Source organism: Muscardinus avellanarius (genome assembly GCF_963383645.1).
Source record: "Muscardinus avellanarius genome assembly, chromosome: 6".
Classification (NCBI taxonomy): Eukaryota; Metazoa; Chordata; class Mammalia; order Rodentia; family Gliridae; genus Muscardinus; species Muscardinus avellanarius.
Genome location: NC_137791.1, coordinates 83,869,520 through 83,891,935, shown reverse-complemented (window position 1 = coordinate 83,891,935; position 22,416 = coordinate 83,869,520). Strand labels below are relative to the sequence as shown.

At 33.6% G+C, this 22,416-nt stretch overlaps 1 protein-coding gene across 1 annotated transcript in view; it reads right to left on the bottom strand.

Moving 5' to 3' along the window:
• Nucleotides 1-17,635, bottom strand: part of LOC308264396 (transmembrane protease serine 11C-like) — a gene marked incomplete at both ends in the record, with an annotated part of 73,797 nt that extends 56,162 nt beyond the window's left edge. Inside the window, 3 exons of the mRNA XM_080697621.1 lie at nucleotides 750-868; nucleotides 9,992-10,107; nucleotides 17,580-17,635. Coding sequence (XP_080553747.1) covers nucleotides 750-868; nucleotides 9,992-10,107; nucleotides 17,580-17,635 — 291 coding nt within the window. The remainder of the gene's footprint in view (nucleotides 1-749; nucleotides 869-9,991; nucleotides 10,108-17,579) is intronic.
• Between the last annotated feature and the right edge of the window lie 4,781 nt (nucleotides 17,636-22,416).

Genomic DNA, 22,416 nt, shown 5'->3' with positions numbered 1-22,416 from the left:
AATGACATCCCAAGTTTTAACTTTTGTCCTTAGAGAATGCTCTAAGAAAGAAGAATTTCTTCTTACATAATTATAGGAGATTTATACTTATATACTTTAAATCTTATTTTCTGACTTGAATATACACTAGGATACTTCATGTTGTGATCATGGGCCAAAATGCAGAACTATATATAAGCCTCCAAGGAAAGGGGTGCTGTATTGGGCCAAATCTCTGCTTAAATAATGGTGGCTCAGAAGGTGTGGAAGGTGCACACAGAACTCACTATCAGAAAGCAAGAAGAGGCAGCCAAAGGAGAAATGAAGACCCTCACACCAGTACTACATCTTTTTCTCCCAGGGGCAATTTCCCAGTAACTTAGTAGTAATTTATTTCTTGGCTGTTTTGATCCTCATAAAAATATGTAATTATTAATATTAATGTAATAAAAGAGGCACAGTACTAACTTAGAGAAAGTACATAAAGATGGTGTGATTTATTGGTTATTTTATTTTGCAGAGGGATCACTACCGGTGTTTACTTTCCACAGTTCACTTCTCTCTGCAGTGTGTATGTGTTTTCTCATTGACTTGCTGAAAGAATGACTATCTTAATCTAAAACTAAGATAATAAATAGTTAGAAATTGCTTCCGACTCTTTAAAACTGCTGAAAAAATTGCTTTCAACTCTGAAAGCCATTGCTAGGATCCTACCATTTCTAGAATCATAGCACTTAAAGGACTATGCACCAAATTTTTTTTCAACTTACCAAAGATACTATCTTTTTATTTAGGTCCATATATTCTTGCGAATATGGTTTTGCAAATTTGCTGTCATAGTCAATGTTGTTGATTTTAAAGCTGATGTGGTAGTAGAAATATGACTTTCCTGAGAGGAAGAGAAAAGAAAAATAGTTTTCACATTGAACATTTTGTAACCACTTCCATTTGAATAAAATTATGTGAAATGGAATATTCTGATAAAATTTTAGGTTATTTGACCTTTAAATAGTTTTCATGCCTAGTGATTGTTAAATTGCTTTTACAGAGGAATATTAATTAAATTATAGCCTTATCCAAGTGTATTAAAATTTTTTAATATAAAATTATAATGTACCAGCTTCAAGTTTAGACAATCTGGAGACAAATGTTACAATTTTTTAAAAGTATAGTAATTATCTTAGTTTTTGTGATAACCACAGATTACATTTAGGGAAATCAGTTAAGTCATAGAGTTATTGGGAAAAAGGAAGCCCTAGGGCCACAGAAAATTAAAATGAATAAAGGAGAATGCCAGATGAGGCATGGCATGTAAGTGCTACCCATTAAGTAAGTAGAACAAACAAGACCTACAATTTTTGAAAAGCAAAGCAAAGGAAATAGGATGAGGGCTAGATTAAACTGTACTTTTTTTTTCTGAGCTATACCCCCAGCCCTATTTTTTATTCTTTAGTTTGAAACAGGGTGTCACTAAGTTGTGGAGGATGTCATGAAGTAGCTGAGGTTGGCCATGACTCTGCAATCCTATCTCAGCCTCTCAAGTACTAGGATTACAAGCCTGTGCCATTATGCCCAGCTTGAGCTGTCCTTTTTGAATACATATAAATTGGTAGAAAATACAATTATTTCTTGTTAATTTTTCAGCTTCTATTGTGTTGCCACTCTGTAGAATAAGAAGGCAAAATGAAAAAGAGGAGCAGTAAGAGGAAGAAAGAGATGAGAGAGAAAAAGAGGGAAGGCGAAAGGGGAAAAAGAAAAAGTAAAAAAGAGAGGCAAAAACATTTTGCAGTGCCCTGAGAAATATTTTCATTCAGTTTCTGTAGAATAGCTTTCTATGTCCTTTCACAAAATAGTAAAGAATTTAAAGTAAAATAAGATAGCATTTTTTGATTAAGTTGGCAAAGATAACAAAAAGAAATCAGGCACTCTTCTAGTCTACCAGTGACAACCCTAACTGGAGCACAGTTTTGGAGGATAATTTGATGATGTTATAAAAATATATTATTTTGTTCACTTATTTTTTTAGGGCTTGTTCTTAATATAATGAGTTCCCATAAATCTGTGTATAAAAATGAATTGTTTAAAATAATATCAAACAAATTAGAAATAAACCTAGGGAAGGGCTAGAGTTGTAAATCATATATATATATATATATATATAATTTCATATTATTTCATAACTAAAATAATGTTTCAGAGTAATATTTAATATCTTCAAATGCACATGAAAAGAAAGGAAAAAAGATAATAAGAAGGAAATATGCCAAAATATTGAGTGATCCTTACCAATGAGTAGATGAATCCTTGATAGTTTCTGTTTTCTTAATTATTTTATTTTTTCTGCATTTTCAATATAATGAATGTCCATTATAACATTAATTGAAAAATAATTTTTGAAAAAAAAATTTCTCTGTAATTATTATTATTATTATTTTTTGGTGGTACTGGGGGTGGAACCCAGGGGCTTTCTACCTCCAGGATATACTCCCAGACCTATTTTTCATTTTTCATTTGGCAACAGGGTCTCACTAAGTTACTGAGAGCCTCACTAAGTAGCTGAGGCTGGCTTCCAACCTGTGTGATCCTCCTGTCTCAGCCTCCTAAGTGCGGGGATTAAAAGTGTGTGCCACCATGCCCAGCTAATTACTTCTTTTAACTACTGATTTTCTCTTCTTTTCTCCTTTAGTTCTCCTTTTTTAATATCCATTATATATATATATATATTATTCTCTTGTCTTAGGTTTTATTTAGGACTAATTTTAATGAAAAGTACTTTGTTGCTATATATATTTCTTTCCACAAATATTGTATGACCTATTAGAATTATAGGATTGTGATATCAGGTTGTGAGTCCAGAAGCACTGAGGCAGTTTGAGGTTATATTAATGTGTCAGACTATTAAATGAATTCCAAACACTACTGACTCTAGCCATCCTCAGGCTCTGTTATTATTCTATTAGATCATTGGGCATTGAATTAAGAAGGAAAAGAGATTAAATGAGTGCTATCTTTGACATTAAAAGGGACTACCAGAATTCCATAATAAAGAAATAGCTCTTCTCCCTCAAATATACCTATATCATGAGCAGAAACAAATTAGGATATAAGATCTCTTTTAATATAATTGCATTTTATTCTCATAAGTGCAATATATTTTTAAATAATTCAGGACATTTTACATGTAAGGATTTAGAGCTCAAGGAAGATTTAGAGCCTCACTAATTCTTTTTCTTACATTTAAATGATACTTAAAAAATCTACAGTAGTTTGAGAGATAAATTCTGTTCAATTTTTTAAAAGTCAATTTTCCTATGAGAAATATATTTTCATTTTTTTTGAGGGTCTGGGGATGGAACCCAGAGACATTTGACCTCCGAGTACACCCCTTGCCCAATTTTTTATTCTTTATTTTGAAACAGGGTCTCACTGAGCTGCGACGAGCCTCACTAAGTAGCTGAGGCTGTCGGCGAACCATGATCCTCAGATCTCAGCCTCCCAAATGCTGGGATTACAAGCGTGTGCCACCATGACCGGCTATATGTTTTCATTTTTAATTTGCATTACTCCTTTTCATTTTGTGACTGGACTCATATATCCGTGTGGGCTTGTAATTAACTGATAGCAATATTAGTGTACTTGTCCCTGCATGGTTCCATGCCTACATGTTTCTCATGCAAGGTAACTTATTTTCTTAAAAATGGGTTCAAGTAGAAGCCAATCACTCCCATTTTTGGCTGAATTAATCTTAGAAAATGGATCTCCTTGAATACTTGTGGCTTGGTCTTCAATATCTATTATCTCCATTTAAGACATGCTTAGAGAAATTCTTTACTCATGTTTTCCCAAAAGGGCCTCTGGTTAGTGAAACAGATGCCTTTGATAAAATCTATTAGAATTAATAGTAAACATGGTATTGAATACACAGTCTAGTTTATTATTTTGTTCCATCAATATAATGCAAGAAGACAAAGCAAATAAATCTGAAATTGAAAAGGTATTGGTTTTGCCTGAACTCTGATGCTAGAAATTTATATGTCAATTTCCGCACGTATTAACCTACTACAATCTAATATTAACTTGTTGAGGCAGAAGCTTTGTGTTGTTTTTTTGTATACTTTTTTATCTTTTACTAAAATGATATAATCTGTTGCTTTTAATTGAGTAGATTCTATCCCAATATAAAAACTACATTTTCCAACTTTTATTATATCTAGGGGAGATATGTTCTGACAAATGGAACGAAAGGAAGAGTGGTGTTAGCAACTTCTGAGATGTATTTTTATTGAGAGACTGTCTTCTCTTCTCCTTCCTATTTCATTCTCTGGTTGACTGGAATGTGGACATGATGGCTATAACTAGCACAGCCACCTTGGACATTGAGATGATCTTGGCATTTAGTTCATGCATGGCAGAGCAACAAGATAGAAGGAGCTTGGGTCTCTGACACCTTAAAGTGACATAATGAGTCTTGGTCACTAATCTCTGACATTCTGTGTATCTGGATTTTATATATGCCAGAACTACCCGAGAGATTTGAAAATTACAATGTTCACTGCAGACAGCATTTTTGAGAGCAGGGTTTGTATATTGGTAGTATAGTTTTTCATATTTGTTACAGCATAAAAATATATTTTTTTATATTTTTATTCTTTATTTGTTTGCTACTAAAGACTGAACCCAGGGGTAGTCTACCTCTGAGCTATACCCCAGTCCTTTTTATTTTGAAACAGGCTCTCACTAAGTTGCTGAGCATCTTACTACGTTGGTGAGGCTGACCTCCAACTTGTGACTTGTGATCCTCTTGTCTCAGCCTTCTAAGTGCTGGGATTATAGGCATGTGTCACCACTTCTAATTATATTTTAACTTTTTTTGTGTGTGGTGCTGAGGATCAAACCCAGGGCCATGATCATGCTCCACTCATGCTAGTGCTCCACCACTGAGCTATATTCTAAACACCTTAACTTTTTTTTTTTTTTTTTTGTGGGCCTGGGGATGGAATCCAGGGGCATTCGACCTCTGAGCTACTACACCCCCTGCCCTATTTTTTATTCTTTATTTTGAAACAGGGTCTTGCAGAGTGCTTCACTAAGTAGCTGAGGCTGTCTGCAAACCAAGATCCTCCGGTCTCAGCCTCTCAAATGCTGGGATTACAAGCTTGTGCCATCACGCCTGGCTACAACTTAACTTTTTAATTAACAATAATTGTATATATTTATGGGGTACCATCTGATGTTTCTTCTTTTATTCTTTTTTATACTTTTATTGTTAAACTATAGTCTCACATCCTAATTTAGTTCATAGTGGTAGTGATATACATGCACATAGCACTTGGTAGGTATTCCCCCAGCTCTCTTCCCACTCCTCTCCATCCCCATACAGGATATTGAGATTGACATTGGTATTCTCACAGATACTCATAATGAAAATGAAAGTGATTTCTTCATTGATTTTCCCTTTTCCCCCTAAACTACCTCCCTGGCTCCCCTAGAGTTCTCCTCCATTATCCAGAGTCCCTCTGTTATTCTGATTATTCCTTTGCTTCTGCATATGAGAGAAAACATACGGCCCTTCACTTTCTGTGACTGGCTAATCTCATCTCAATCAACACAAAGTTCTCCAGGTCCATCCATTTTCCTGCAAATGAAATCATTTTGTTTTTCTTTATTGCTGAGTAAAATTCAGTTATATATATCCCATAATTTTGTAATCCATTCATCTGTTGATGTATATCTAGGTTGATTCCATAATTTGTCTATTGTGAATTGTGAATGATGTTTCAATACATTTATATATTGTTCAGTGTTCAAATCAGGATAAGTTTATCTATATTTTCAAGCATTTATCATTTATTTGTGAAAAGAAAATTCATATTTCCAGATTTTTTATATACAATGCATTATCATCAATCTTATAATTTTACTGTGTACTAGAATACCAGAATTTATTTCTTTTACAGAACTGTTACTCAGTATCCACTCATCAATATGTTCTAGTATATTTTTAAAGAAAAAAAACTTTCCAGGTGGTTTTAAGATGTAGTCAGGGTTAAAATTCACTGGCATATGCAAATTATGGTTTATAGGCCTTTATAGGCTTGGTTTTTGGGTGACCTTTTTTTTTTTTGGTACTGGTGGTGGAACCCAGGGGCTTTCTACCTCTGGGCTATACTCCCAGACCTAATTTTATATTTTATTTGGAAACAGGGTCTCACTAAGTTGCTGAGAGCCTCACTAAGTAGCTGAGGCTGGCTTTGAACCTGTGTGATCCTCCTGTCTCTGCCTCCCAAGCGCGGGGATTACAAGCGTGCACCACCACGCCTGGCTCAAAGTTTTGAAAAAATCAAAAGCAGGATAATATTTGGTAATGTATAAAATTACATAAAATTTGAATATTAGTATCCATAAATATTTATTGGAAAACAGCTATACTGATTTATAGTATAAATAAAGCTCCTAGTTTAGAATTTGCCTTTAGTACAAAAGTTGCCACTCATAAATACTTGTTGATTTCAATCTGTATATTGTTTCAGATACCTTCATTTTTTCTCACATTCTCCTATTTACTTACAGAGTACTTTTTTTAACTCTCTTAAAAAGTTAACCAAAGAGAAAGCACATCACTTTTACTTAGAATAATCTGAATCAGAGAAACTAAGTGTCCAGCAGTGAACATTTATTCTGTGCTTTGGTTTATTCAACTGTTCTTACTTAACAGATTTCTGTATCAAAGTGAAAGTATAATTTTTGAGAAGAGATAGCTCATTGATTTCAAGTTGGACTGTGGGTTAGAGAACAACAAAATTTTTAAATAATATGGGCAGCTTCATTCATAAGAGAAGCATTATAAGGTTCTCTGAACTTTGAATTTTTCTTTCCCTTCATTGCTGGAGGTGCCATGGCTAGATTTTTTTTTTAATGAACAAATATATCTCTAGTACTGCTCGAGTTTCATCCTTCCTCAGCATTTAGTTGGCTAGAGATATCTACCAGTTCTTTTACCAGAGATTTGATTACCTGTCCAGGTGGCCTCTTGGACAGGACTTAAAATGATGGAGTTTTTTTTTTCCTCCTGGGTGGTCTATATCTGATATGAAACATTTATGTATTATTTATTCCAGAGACTTTGGTTGTTCAAACTACCCATAGATACCATCTCCTCTTTGTGCTGCTGAATAAGTGAGCACCAGGTTTTTTTTTTCTTTTTTATTGGTTCATTGTAGTTTCACATCATAAGGTAGTAATGTAGTTCAGAGTGACAGGGACATACATGCGCACAGCTCGTGAGTCAGCTTCCCTGGCTCCCTCTCTACTCCTTCTCCTCTATACATTGTATTGAGATTGGCAATAATAAATTTTGTATATATATATGTGTATATATATATTTATGTATATACATAGCATCAACAAAAGTGTTCCCTTCATTAATTCTCCCCCCTTTCTCTAAGCTCCCTCCATCATTCCACTGGGGTTTCTCCTTTAACTAAAGTTCCTCTTATATCCTGATTACTCCCGAGTTTCTACATATGAGAGAAAACATATGGCCCTTCACTTACTGTGCCTTGCCCTTTAGAAATTCAGTTGTGAGTCAAACTCCAGCCCACTGTGCTTCCTAATATATAAGGATCTTTTTAGGGTCATATGGTTATTCTTTTAAAAAAATCTATCTCTCATCTTGATGTGAAGGAAGAAATATTACCCATTCTTCACTCTTGAAAGTGGGTGGTGAGACTGAGAAATTATGCAGTATACTTATCTCCAAAGATAATTTTTAAAAATATTCTCCTCTTCTCTTGTTTCTGGCACTTTTACACCCACGATGAAAGGTCGCAGGTTCTGTGTCTTTCTCTTGAGTGAACAGTTCTTATTCAGAGCTTTATGAGCATATGCTGTAACTATAATGCTTGGTTTGCTGTGGTAACAGCTGGCATTACAATGTCTAATGATTACGTTTGCACAATCAGTCTGTGGCCATGGATGAGAATATACAGAAGATGAGGCAGAGTTGGTGGTAACCCTTTTGTGCAGAGGGGACTGCCTCAGTACTTCACAGTGTATACCCCTCTCTATTTACATCTATGTTAATGTTCTTTTCTACTTTTAAACGGAAATGGATGTTGATTTGACTAGTCGTACTTTTATAAATGTGACTTCTTAAATAAAACAGATTAAAGCCGGGCATGGAGGCGCACGCTTGTAATCCCTGTGCTTGGGAGGCGGAGACAGGAGGATCGCACAGGTTCGAAGCCAGCCGCGCTGGCTTACGAGACCCTGTTTCAAAAATATAAAATAGGTCTGGGAGTGTAGCCCGGAGGTAGAAGGGCTTCCAGGAACCCCAGTACCACCACCACCAAAAAAAAAAAATAATAATAATAAAAATAAAACAGATTAAGTTTTCAAGCAGCAGTTCCTAATCTGTGAGTCATAAATTATATAGAATGGTAGCAAGGTGACAACAGAACAGATGATTCCAGGGAAAATATTTACATACACACGAAGCATTTTTCTCATAGACTTAATAAACAAGTTGTTCTTATACATGCATTTATTATTGATTTTCAAGCACAGGTAGATGTTGTTAAATACAAGTTAATTTAAGAATATTACTACATTTAATATACTTGTTAATCTTTATGTATTTTATTATTTAACAAGTACTTTTCTCTTATAGGAATATAGAAAGTTAAAAAAGCTGACCACTTAGAAGTAGACAGTAGAGAGGTTAGGAAGTGTAGCAGAAGAGGGAGGATAAAAGAAGATCATAAACATGTGCCTAAATATAGTTATATAGGAGAAATAAGGTCTAGTGTTTAACAGCACAGGAATGTGACTATATTTGAAAACAATTATAAATTTTACAAAGAACTAGAAGACTTGAATATCTGCAATGCAAATAAATGAGCAATGTTTAAGGAATGTAAATAGTAATTAACTTATTTTATCATCTAACATATATCAAATTATCATACAATTTTCCATAAATATACACAATTAAAATTAATTTTTAATGAAAATAAAAATTTCTTAATCATTAAAAACTTTAGGAAATAATGAGTTAGAGAAAATAATAAGAACAGAAGAGTTAGCATTAAGACTTTTTTTTTTAAGAAAAACTAATCTCACTGGGCGTGTTGGCGCACGTAATCCCCGCACTTGGGAGGCGGAGACAGGAGGATTGGGCAGATTCGAAGCCAGCCACACCGGCTTAAGAGACCCTGTTTCCAAATTAAAAAGTATAAAAATAGGTCTGCGAGTGTAGCCCGGAAATAGAAGGGTCTCCAGGAACCCCAGTACCACCAAAAAAAGAAAAATTTGTCTAATGATCTTGTAACTTTTTCTATTTTATATAAAATATATGAGAAGATCTATAAAATGGTTATTTTCCCCTTCCTCCCTCTATATTAGAGAATAGTCTACTTTTAAAAGAGAATTTTATTAGAAGAAAATATTGTATAGAGAAAATAGACTTTGGAGTAAGAAATCTTATTTTTGGAGAAAAATATTTTAATTCTAGGTTTTTATATTATTTGTTAACACAGTGATTGTCTCCTTTAGAAAGTTACAAAGTTCAGAAAAGATAGAGACTACATCTGTTTTTCATTAGTATATTTCCAGAACCTGAATTTTTTCCCAAGAAGAAATAAAGAAACTACAGATACCAAATCCCTGATTTTTAGAATGCTTGAATCTAAACGTTCTTAAAGGATGAAGGCTGAAGACAAAGGAATTTATGGAGGAGATTAGAATGTATAATATATTAACTGATGCTGGCATCATGAGTATATGCATATGTCACAACTCATCAAAATATATAGGTTAAACATTTGCATATTTTTGTATCAGTTATGCACCAATAAAACTAAAAACAAGAATAAAGACCGCAGTAAATGTTAGTGACCATAATAAGTAATATCATTTGATTCCTTTGTTTCCCCGATTCTCAAAATTTTAAATTTTCTCAATATGGAATCAACAAATTCATGTGACTAGAAGGTCAGGCATAATGAGTACTTACCACAGGCTGCAAAATAGACAATGAGTCCAATGATTACTGCAGCAATCACCATCGTTAAGATAGCCAGTGTAATCTTTCCACACCTTGTGAGTATCATTGTTGTTTTTGATTCTGACCTTCTCAGCAAAAAGGATGGAAAAGCAAGTGTCAATGTGAGCTTATATAGGGCTCTCAAAAATAAATACAGGTTTAATGTTAAGCATAAAGGTACATTATTTTACATTAATTATGGCTTTATTAAACTGTTGGTCTTAGAAAAAAATAGTAGAATTAGTCAACATAGTATTTGGCCTGCTAATTTTTTCTTTACATAGGAATAATAATTATAATACTAAATCATTATCCATTTAATCATTCAGAAAGTATTTGTAGGTATTACCAGGTGTGCTAGGTTCTACTGTAAGAACAAAGAGATCTCCTTACAGAGATTACATTTCATTGAGTGGAAATAACAAAACATAGTTAAAAAAATAAAATACATAGGCATAGTTAAAAAAATAAAATAGGTATGAAGTGCTATAGCAAAAAGTAGAATTAGATGAAGATCAGAAAGGTAAGTGTGTGTGTGAGGTAGAGCTGGTGGTAAGATGTAAATTAAATGGGGAGGGGTTAGGGTAGACCTACTCTAAAGTAAAATCTGAGAAGAGTTGAAACAGATGAGGCTCTTATACATACAGTACCTGTCATATTCCATATGCCCTGACATAAGGATGTGTTTGGTGTTAGATATAATGGCTAGAACAGTGAATGAAAAGAATTGTAAGAGAAGTCTGAGAGATACTAAGTTTCTGATCTAGTTGGGCCTTGTGCTTTCTGATAATTTTATCTTTCTCTGAGTGAAATGGAGGCATTAGATGGCTTTGAGCAGAGGATGGTGATGACCTGATCTAATACCTGGCACAACTCTGGCTATTGGGAAGAAATAAATTGTAGGTGACAAAATAGAAGCAGAGTGACAAGATCAAAATAATTATAATGATCCAAGCAGAAAGATGACGTTAACTCGGACCATGAAAAATAGTACTTGAATAGTACTTTAAGTGTAGAGTTTGGATTATCTTCATGGATTGGTATGGAATGCAAGTGGATGAGATAAGTCAAGGATAGTTTTTAGGTCTTTACTTGGATAATTTAAAAGATGGAATTGTTATAGGCTGATATCTTTTGATGAAGGGATAGGCATAAATTTAATCATATTTATTTTGTTTGGGATGTTTACTAGATATTTAAGTGGAGATATGGGTTGGCTTACATGTTTCAGATTTGGGATAGAAATCTGGGTTGATGATATAAATTTGGCATTCACCAACACATTAGACTCTGGGACTAGGTGAGATTAACAAAGGAGTAAGTGTAAGTAAAAAAGAAGAACAGAATATGATCACCAAGGTATTTCCTCATTAGGAGATTAGGGACAAAAGGAAGGCCCAGAAAGGATACTGTAAGAAAACAATCAGCAAGGTAGAGAAATGCCAAGAGAAAATGATGTCTTGGAAGCCAATAGAAATGTATCAAGGATGAGGATGAGTATTAACTGTCAGGTGATTGCCTCAAAAAGCACATGAACACTGAAACAACTAGGATTGCATTATAGGGTTTATTAAAGTTCTTGAAGGAAGTTTTAGGAATGGAAATGACATGAGACTTTGAAGAAATCTTCTAAAAGAGAACAGAATTAGAGAAACTAAAGACAATGACATTGGATACTCGTTCAGAGTTCGCTGTGAAGGAGAGCGAGATGGAACTATACATGGGGGAGGAAGTAAGGTCAAGAGAACTTTTATTTTATTATGAAAGAATTCAATATAAAAGTAGATGGAAATCCACTATATTACTTTCCCATCTCATAGGTTTAAAAACTATTAACATTTTGCAATATTTATTTCAACTGTTTTTCTGAAGTATTTTAAAGTAGTTACAATACAGTAATTACAGTATGAAATTTACCCCCAAAATTTATATTTCATCTAAAAATAAGAGCATATTTTATGACTTTATCATACCTAGTGAAATTATCATTAATTTTTAATATCATTATCAAAGTTTAGATTCAAATATCTCTACTTGTTCTCAAAATGTTTTTTTTTACAAATATTTGAAGAAAGATAAAATCAAAATCTCCACATTGCATTTGGTTCTTGTATTTCTTGTGTTTCTTTTAATCTAGAAGAGCTCATCTTCCACCTCTTTTCCTTTGTGACATTGACTTTTTGGAGTTACTAGACAAGTTGTCCTATAGAATGGTCTATCTTACATCTCAGAGAAGTTTGTATATTATTTATTTGTGTATTTTTGCTTTTTGTTTTTAGTACCGGGGATTGAGCCCAGAGACATTCCACTTCCAAGATACATGCCCAAGCCCTTTCAGTTTTCACTTTTTATTTTGAAATAGGGTTTTATTAGGTTAATGAGGGCCTTGCTAATTTTCTGAGGCTGGTCTTGAACCTGTGATCCTCCTGTTTCAGCCTCCCAAACACTGGAATTACAGGTGTGCATTACCACACCCAGCTTGTATACTGATTTTCCACAACATTTTTAAGTAATAATTTTATTTTAAGGCAATTATAGATTTACATGCATCTGTAGGGAATAGTACAGATTGGGAGGGGTAGGATGAGGAGGGAAATTAACCAAGTGGTGCACATTTATAGATGTGACACTTGGAATCTCACTATGATGTAAAATTACAATGCACCAATAAAAGTATAAAAGAGTAGCAAAAAGGAATATAATAGGGATTCTGTATACCTTACCCAGTGTTCCCCAATAACTTACAAAACCATAGTATAATTGTAGTATCAGGATATTTACATGGATATAGCCAAGATACTGAGCATTTTCCCCACCACAAGCTCTCCCATATTGCCAATATATAGCTTCACCCACAGCTTCCTATTCTCTTGCCTTCTTAATCCCTCAAAACCATGAATCTGTTCTACCTTTCTATGATTTTTTCTTCTTAAAAACCTTATATACATGGGATTATACAATATGCAAACTTTTGGTGTTTGGGTAAAAAAACTCTTTTTTTTTTTAACCGAGCTCTGGAGATTTATTTATCATTATTCATAGATTCATGGGGCAAAATTTAGGCCTTAAGTGATGTACAGCTTGAAAACAACAGTTGAACAGAGGAATAAATTCTAATATTAAAAGCTTTTAAAAATAAATCACCATTTGTGATTTGGGAGGCAACTTTATTTCCAAAGGTATATATGTTTCAATATGGTAAAATCATATAATTCTTTGATGCACACAGATGTTGAGGAAATGTCTCTTTAGAAGTTAAGAAAATAATTAATTTATTGTACTGTGTTTATTAAGCATTTTTGTTGCCAAAACATTGTGCCAGGCAAAGGAAGCACAATGATGAACAAGACTACTAATAAATGTAAATGCAAGTACTGTAAAATAATGTTTATATGCTATGTATTATATATTAGCTTGCTAGGCTGCCTTAACAAAGCCCCACAGATTGAATGACTTCAGCTGTAGAAAGTTGCTTTCTCACAGATTTGGAGTCTAGAAGTCTGAAATTAAGGTTTTGGCAGGGTTGGTTTCTTCTGGGCTTCTCTCAGCTTGTAGATGTCACCATCTTGTGTCTTCACATGATTTTCTCTCTGTATATATCAGTGTCCTAATTTTTTCCTCTTATAAGGAAAAAAATTATATTGGATTTTAGTTTACTCAAATAACCTCATCTTTTGTATTACTGGGAATTGAACCCAGGGGCATTCTCCTTCTGAATTACACCCCCAGCCCTATTTTTTATTCTTTATTTTGAAACAGGGTCTCACAGAGGACCTCATTAAGTAGCTGAGGCTAGCCACAAACCTGAGATCTTCCTGTCTCAGCCTCCCAAGTACTGGGATTGCAAGCCGTGTGCCACCACGCCAGACTTAAATAACCTCTTTTTAACTTAATTACTTCTTTTTATCTATACTAGGGGGTTAAGGCTTCAACACATGCATCTTGGGAAGACACAATTTAATATATAACATATATTTTATATTAATATGATATAAATACATTTTATTTACTTCATATTCTGTTAATATAAATATATTTTAATATTTTATATACTATGTCAATATGTATAATACTATGATGTGTTTATATGTATGTATGTATGTAAGATATTTTTGATATGTATAAGGAAAAATAACAATTAAAATGACTGAAATACCTATATTATTTTGATTCATTTATTTGCTAACAAAACCAAATATCTATCAGGAAATTTAATTTTTAGTTAGTTAGCAGTCATTTCCTGGACAAATAATATTCCATAAAAGACAATATTAGCTAGATCGCCAATGTAGATGAAATTTCCAAGTCTTACTCTTTTTGTAATCTCATTTTACTTAATTTTTTTCTATTTTAAAGTATTTTATCCAAATTGTTTGCACATTGCACACAAATATACCAACATATCAATGTTTCTGTAGATATATGATGAACTTTTTGGTTCACTGGAAAAAAAAAACAAAAGAAATCTCATTATATAAAAGTTTAGAGGAAAACACTTTGTTGTTTGTTTTGAGAAGGGAGTCTTGCTATGTTGCTTGGTAAGGCCTTGTACTCCTGGGCTCACATAGCCCTTCTCCCTCAGCCTGAAAAGCAAATTTTCAAGCTAATCAACTCACTTATTGAGTCTAGAGTAGTGCTTAAATATTTGGGTAAAATAATTGACTAAATGGAATGGTAAATCTTAGTAAGTTAATATCCAACAGAAAAGCATATCTTCTAAAACAACTTCCTTTATATACACGTACATATATTTGCATATTTTACTCAACACAACTTGCTCTGAGATAAGACTAAATAAAAATGTGATAAATGAGTGATGGGTTTAATGTGGCAAATATTTGGGATATATTTTCCTCCTCTCAACTTTATCCTTCGAATAGATTGAACCATATAAAAATTGCTACTTTTGTAGGTAAAAAAATGAATATTGACAAGTTTATAACAATTTAGTCTATGGATATCCAGAAATCCACGATTTGTTGTTTCTTCTTCTAATTTGTCTACATGATGATATAAAAATGATTATTATATACAAGAGTTTGTCTAACAGGGAGTATTTTTTTTTTTTTTTTTTTTTTGCGGGTCTGGAGATGGAACCCAGAGGCATTTGACCTCTGAGCTATACCCCCTGCCCTATTTTTTATTCTTTACTTTGAAACAGGGTCTCACTGAGTTGCAAAGGGCCTCACTAAGTAGCTGAGGCTGTCCACGAACCGCGATCCTCTGGTCTCAGCCTTCCAAATGCTGGGATTACAAGCGTGCACCACCATGCCCGCTTAACAGGGAGTATTTTTAACTTTAAATTTCTCACCAATGTAAATTTCCCTGAGTGAGAATCCTGCGGTGAAGCTGGAAGTAACTTTGTAAGCCAGCCATCCTGATTTCCCAATTTTAAAGAAGGGTAATTCCTAGAACAGTATTTCCTTTTTAGGATATTTCAAATCTAGAGAGGATTATTATTATAGATAAGGAGTTTTCCTCTGGTTATTACTAGTAGATTCAGTGCTAGGGTTAGGATTGGGATTAGGGTTATTCTATTCTGATATCCAGAAAGAAAAATATTATAGGCTTCTATAACTTGCAACTTTCACTTGTCTTATAGCCAAAATATAAGATCACTATAATGAACTATCTTATCCCACAAATATGAATTATGGTTAATGAAGAAAAATAATTTTAAAAGTTATAAACTAATATTTTATTTGTCATTCTCATCTGAGTTTTCTGAGATCTACATGTTCTTTCTGCTCGCAGAAGATTTAATAATTTGAAAAATATCCACAATACGTGTCTGTCAGAGAGGAGTGAGTATGTGTGTGTGTCATATGCCTAACTTCAAAAGGAAAGTTTAATTTTGTCATTATTTAGATGACTTTCTCTCAAGCATTTTTAAAAAACAATGTCAGCTATGAGTTCCATTTTTACAAATTTTTATTATTAGATGAAATGTTGGTTGAAAAATAGTATATGGGACAGGAGGATCACAGGTTCAAGGCCAGACTCAGAAATTTAGAATGAATGCCCCTGGGTTCAGTTTTTAGTCCCCCTCCCTGCCAAAAAAAAAAAATAGAGCACCAAGCATTCAATAGAAATTGAGTCTTGGGTAGGAACTGAGGTGAGGAATAGAACAATATGTTTTGATTTTAGCAACATGCCTTATTTTTCCATAGGTGTTTTATTAATTCACAAAGCATGTCCCAAAGCCATCAAGCTATAATGGTGATGATAGTGATATAAAGGATTATTTAAGGATTTCAGAATCAGTGGCTTGCAGGTGAGTTTTTCTTAAAATTTTTAATTTTGTAAAACGAAACTAGTGTCTGTATACACATTATTTCTCAGATTTTGTTTGTGTAGTATAAGAAACTGAACAAGTTGATGTAAGTAAATAACAAGTAATGATAAGTAACATGATAAATCATGTTACTTAGAAGATGAGACAAAATATTTTTATTAGTCTCCTTAACTAAATCAAAAGGATTAAGATTAACCTAATTTTATGGAAAATATTTTAGTGTTTTAATTAAGCTAAATTGTAATGTGAATGTAAAAATGACCTTATTAAGGCTGTTTACCAAAAAGTTATATCTTGTAAAATATTATACTGTTTACTCAGAATCTATATGATGGATGGTATAATTTTGGGGGGATTACTGGTTACTGAACCCAGGACTCACACATGCTAAGGGAGAACTCTGTCACCGAGCAACATTCCTAGCCCTTATGGCACAATATTCAAATCAAACATTTATGTAAAAATTTTGTTGAAAATAAGAGTCAGTCTCAAGGTATTTGTCAAGGCATGAGTTTTGTTGAAATGCCAGGAAAGACTAAAGTGCATGTGAATACCTTTACATCAATTTGATAAGCTTAAGAATAAAATGTAAAAATTGTTCACCTGTGTGTTTGTGTGTTGAACGAGTTGGAACATTTCTTTGACTTTCAGGCTGATTGATGTCTGAACATATGACATTGTTAGTGGGAAGGAACAATATCTGCTTTTCTTATTTTTGTTCTCATTTCCCACTAAGCTTTAAATCATACCACTAAACATGTACAGAAGTGAGGCACTGAAGTGCGCCAATAACTAAAAATTAGCACTTAAACCTTGGTCTAACAGTTCCTATAGATAAAACAGCATTTTGTAAGTACAGATATTACAATCTTTATGTCAATATACATCACTAAAAATAGATACATAGAAACATCTTGTGTCTTTTTATAGTGTTCATAGTGAAGCTATGTTTTTGAAAATAAAACATCCCAAATGCCTTCAAGTTTCAGCAATTTACACATGATTTACATGAATTTTCTAGATGTAATTGAAAGATTTCTAGAATAATCAGAACAGACTAAAATGATTAATCGTACTCACATAAATCATATTTATTCTTCCTTTGTTTAGGATTTATAGTGCTACAATTTCCAAAGAAGGTGGAAGGAGCAATTCATTTTTAAGAACTTTAAAACACAAATCAAATTACTTTAGCAAATGTACTCCCTTTAGAGAATGAACTAGAGGAGCAGTGGCGAGTCCGGCTTCTCCCCTTAAACGCACCTGTTCTGCAGAGAAGTCCATTCGTCTTCTCTTCGCCGAGGCTGTCCCTGTGCCATCTTCTCCTGGAGTGCTGGGCTACACAGTCATTCTCCACCTATTTAGCTTACAAGATTCTACGACTTTTATGTGTTTTATGATAATGGCATAATGATAATACTTAGCACTTACACAATTTTTCATCTTCAAAGTGCTTTCCTAACATTTACTAATTAATTTTAAAACATTAGTAAAACATGAGCTGTATATATGCCACTCCATAAATAAGAAATAATCCTGTTGCCCAAGTGGGGGCAAAATTTAAAACTTAGTTATGGTGACTGGCGAAGCAACAGGGCCATTTGGTTTGAGAAGGATGGTTTTGCATTTTTGTGTCTTGGTGTATGAGCAGCTGATCTCCTTACTTCCTAGGATCCACTCCCCAAAATCCTGGCAATTTCTATTGTGCTTTTCGATGAAAAGCTAATGATTATTCAAGCTCTAACCCTCCATTAGCATCTGAATGCTTTCCAACTCATAACTCTCTTGCCTCTTTAGCCATGTATCATCCTTTCATGAATTCTTTCCTGAAATTTTTACTGCCTCTTTAATAGTAGTGTTCATTAAAGAATGCTTGATACCCAGAAATCATCAGGGTGTTGATTTTTAATTAAAAAATATGGGTTTAGCCAGTAAATCTCCAAAGTTTTGGATAGCATTCTGGTTTCCAGTAGCCAAGTTTGATATCAGTATAAAGATTAGATGGGACACAATTTAATATTCAGAGACCTAGAAGAAAAATAATTTGTCAGAAGCCAGGCACACAGTGAAAGAGAATCTAGTTATTTCAAATGGGACAAAAGGCTTCCTTTTTAACCGCGTTTTTTTTTTTTAAAAGAGATTCAGAATCATTGTAGGATTAATAGGAACACTGTCCTACTTCTGCAACCTTTTTTCTTACTAAACATTTATAGGGAAAGGTAATCAAAATCATATCTGAAAAGAATGATGAAAATAACATAATGGCAGTTTGCATATCAGTTATGGATAAGACCCTGTTTAGATCTTTCTACAATCTTTAAACTTTCTACATTAATTGTATTATTTGAGCATCCCAGACACTATACTTTTGTACATGTTTTTAAAATATCTATAGTTTTCTCACTATCATGTTTCTGTGTAAATCCTGTTCCTCCTTCAAGGTCAGCCTCATCTTTCTCCATGTAAGTTTCTCAAAACATACTACTTTGTCATCTGAATCCCCCAAACCCTAATAATCCCATAGGCTTGGCACAAAATATACACTTGGTTGCATGATATATTAGAACAGGGATTAGATAAAAGCTTCTTGAATTATTTCAGAATGGTTGTTGGAAATCAAAGATCTTGTTACAAGATACTTTATTTCTTAGTTGATCCAAAACTGTGTATTACACATCTACGTGGAACTGGAACTATCCTGGTTATAAAATTAGAAATAATGCTCTAAGATATTTACAGTTTCATGATGAAAGTCAAGCCGGCAACTTATTAAAGTATACAATAGATCGAGTCCAAAAAACTATGAACTTAGAAGTGAAACCTAATCCTGTTGTTGGTGAGAGGGAATGAAATGTTTGCCAGTATTCAAGGAAACACATTGGATGATACTTGAAGAGATTCTATGGAAGGATGCTATAGAAACATGTTATATGAAGTTACAATTCTAAGTTTTCTCTTAAACTCAATAATTTTATGTGTTTGAAAGTGTCTTCTCTATCAACCTAACATTTGTGATGATATATGTTAGAACATTTTAAAAATGATGTATTTCTTTTCCTTTTTATTATGACTTTAATATCCACTCTAGAAGCTGCCAGTAAAATCAACCAATCAGCTGACTACTAGATTAAATTAAAATATTAAACTTAATACTATATTAATTAATGCATTTACATATAATCTAAATGGAAGCCGGGCGTGGCGGCACACACTTGTAATTTCAGTACTTGGGAGGCTGAGACAGGAGGATCTGGGTTTGCGGCCAGCCTCAGTTACTTTGTGAAGCCCTTTGCAACTTAGTGAGACCCTGTTTCAAAATAAAGAATAAGAAATAGGGCTGGGGGTATATCTTGGAGGTAGAACGCCTGTGGGTTCCATCCTTAGTACCACACACACAAAATAAAAATCTAAATGAAAGTTAACACTTTTTTTTTTTTTGCGGGTCTGGGGATGGAACCCAGAGGCATTTGACCTCCCAAATACATCCCCTGCAGAATTTTTTATTCTTTATTTTGAAACAGGATCTCACTGAGTTGCTGAGGGCCTCACTATGTAGTTGAGGCTGTCTGCAAACCACGATCCTCTAGTCTCAGCCTCCCGAATGCTGGGATTGCAAGCGTATGCCACCACGCCCAGCTAAGTTAACATCTTTTGATAGTTATTAAATATCATCACAGAATGATTGTAAACATAGAATGTAAAGTATTTGAATAAGAGAGAATGCAAATTTGTTTTGTATTATAATTTCAAATTATGTATGTGCCTAAATGTGGAAAATTTGGAAAGTAAAAATGGTTAAGATTGATTGTTGGTGGTGTTATTGGTGTGTGTGTGTGTGTGTGTGTGTGTGTGTGTGTGTGTGTGTGTGTACTGGGGATGTAACCTAGGGGCATTCTACTTTTGAGCTACACTCCCAGCCCTATTATTAAATGATGAATAATTTCAAGTCTGCTTGTGATAAACACTATTTGATGAATACTGTCAGATTAGGGAACTTCTAGTTCTTATACTTGCATTCTCTTTGCCTCATTTACAAGCCTTTTTTACTTGGTCTACTTTTACATTGTTATTTAAATCTTTTTGATTTTTCTTTTCAATTTTAAGAACATACTTTAGAGGAATATAATAAAAATTTTTAATGGGGTTTTAAAGAATTCTTCTAATTAGAGGGTCTTTCTCATGAGAGTTATTTTATTTTTAAAGTTTTCTTAACGTTTGCTACTGAGAGGAGCCCTGCAATTACGATATGGCTCAACACTAACATTTGCCCTAAGATTATATGAAGCAACAAAGAATAAAAAGTCACATTTACCTCTGGACGTCTGGAACTGGTAAAGAAGAAAGGAAATTTCTCCTTTCATTCTCATGCCATGGGCAAGTTTTACCATAAAAGCAGAGACCTTTATGCTGCAATCAGTGCTTGCTTTGTCAAGTTTGGAAAAAAACAAAGTTATAAGCAATTTAGATAAAACAAGTTTTATAAGTCTTCTACCCAGAAAAGTTTTAAAGAGGGATTATAAAAAGCTTCAGAGTCTTAGAAGAAGAGACTCTGGGTTCACATAAATGCTTCAAACTAAATGAGATCTTTTTCACACAACAAATATAACTATAAATAATTTCCATACCATTTGTAGAATATTTTAATAATATTAAAGTTTTTCCTAATTGGAAATAGTATAAACAAAACTTTGGAGCTTGTATTGAATTTTTATGATCTTAAATTTATTGCTTATGTTTTTGATGGTTCATTTAATTTTGCCTTTCTTGTTTTTTTGTTTTGTTTTTTTTTAATCTTTAAAACACAGGGAAAGTGATGCCTCTAAGGCTGAAGAGAAACAGGTTTTCATCCTAAGCAGGTTCAGGACAAACCAAATAAAAGGGAAATGAGACCATGAGGATACATAAATCATTACAAGCAGAACAAAAGGCAGGAGTTTTTTCAGGTGGTCCACAATGAGTATATGGGCCGGTAGTACTGAGTTAAGACATCCTTATAACTAGAAAGGAGGCTTAGGAGTTAGAGATAGTGTTTGACTCAATTAACTATGTTTTCAGGAAAAGAAAGAATTATAGTAGTTTAAAAACTATAGTAGAGCCAGACATGGTGGCATATGCCTGTAATCCCAGTACTTGGAGAGGCTGAGACAGGAGGATCACAGGTTAGATTCGGCCTCAACAATTTATTGAGGCCCTTAGCAATTTAGCTATTTCTAAAAAAAAAAAAAAAAAAAAATAGGGCTGGGAATGTAACTCAGTGGTAGAATGCCTCTGGATTCAATCCTCAGTAAAACACACACACACACACACACACACACACACACACACACACACAATCACCAAAAACACCCACCAAACCACAAAATTATAGTAGAACACTACTTTCCACTGCTTTTATAATACTCCATAGGTGGCCGCGGTGATGAACCTTAAATGTGTACTCATGAGTGGTCTTCATGAGTACAGGTGGTGAGCATGTTTGAGCCCGGGAAAGAAAAAAACAAACAGACCAGACTCCTGTGGTGCCTATAGCTGGAAGCAGCATGGTGCGGAAAGGATGCATGTGAGGTTTATCGCCATAATGAGAATGAGAAGTACACCTAGACAGTGATGTGGAAGAGCACAGCGGAACTTACTAACCATCTGAGTGCCACTACTCCAGTGTTTTACTTTGGATCAGAGCCAGTGTATATGTAATGCTGAGAAGGTATGTGAATAGATAATGTCTGTTAAAAATCTAGGTCCTTAGAACATGATAATCTCTACACACAGAGGCTACTAATGAGATAATAACTGTTATTAGAGTCAAGAGGAAATTGTGATTAGTCTGAATCTTAGGTTAAGCACAGAGTTTTGGAAGTAAAAATAGCATTTATATATGAAAAATTCAAATAACATCAACAATTAGTTCTAAAAGATAAATACACAGGCTCTAGAATCTGAAAACCTGGTTTCAATCCTAACTTAGTAACTTACCAGCTCTGTAATTTTAGATATTTTATTTGTATTTTCTGAACCTCAGTTTCTTCTTAAAACAACAACAACAATAATAATAATAATAATAATAATAATAATCATACATCTCTTGAATTTATTACATGGA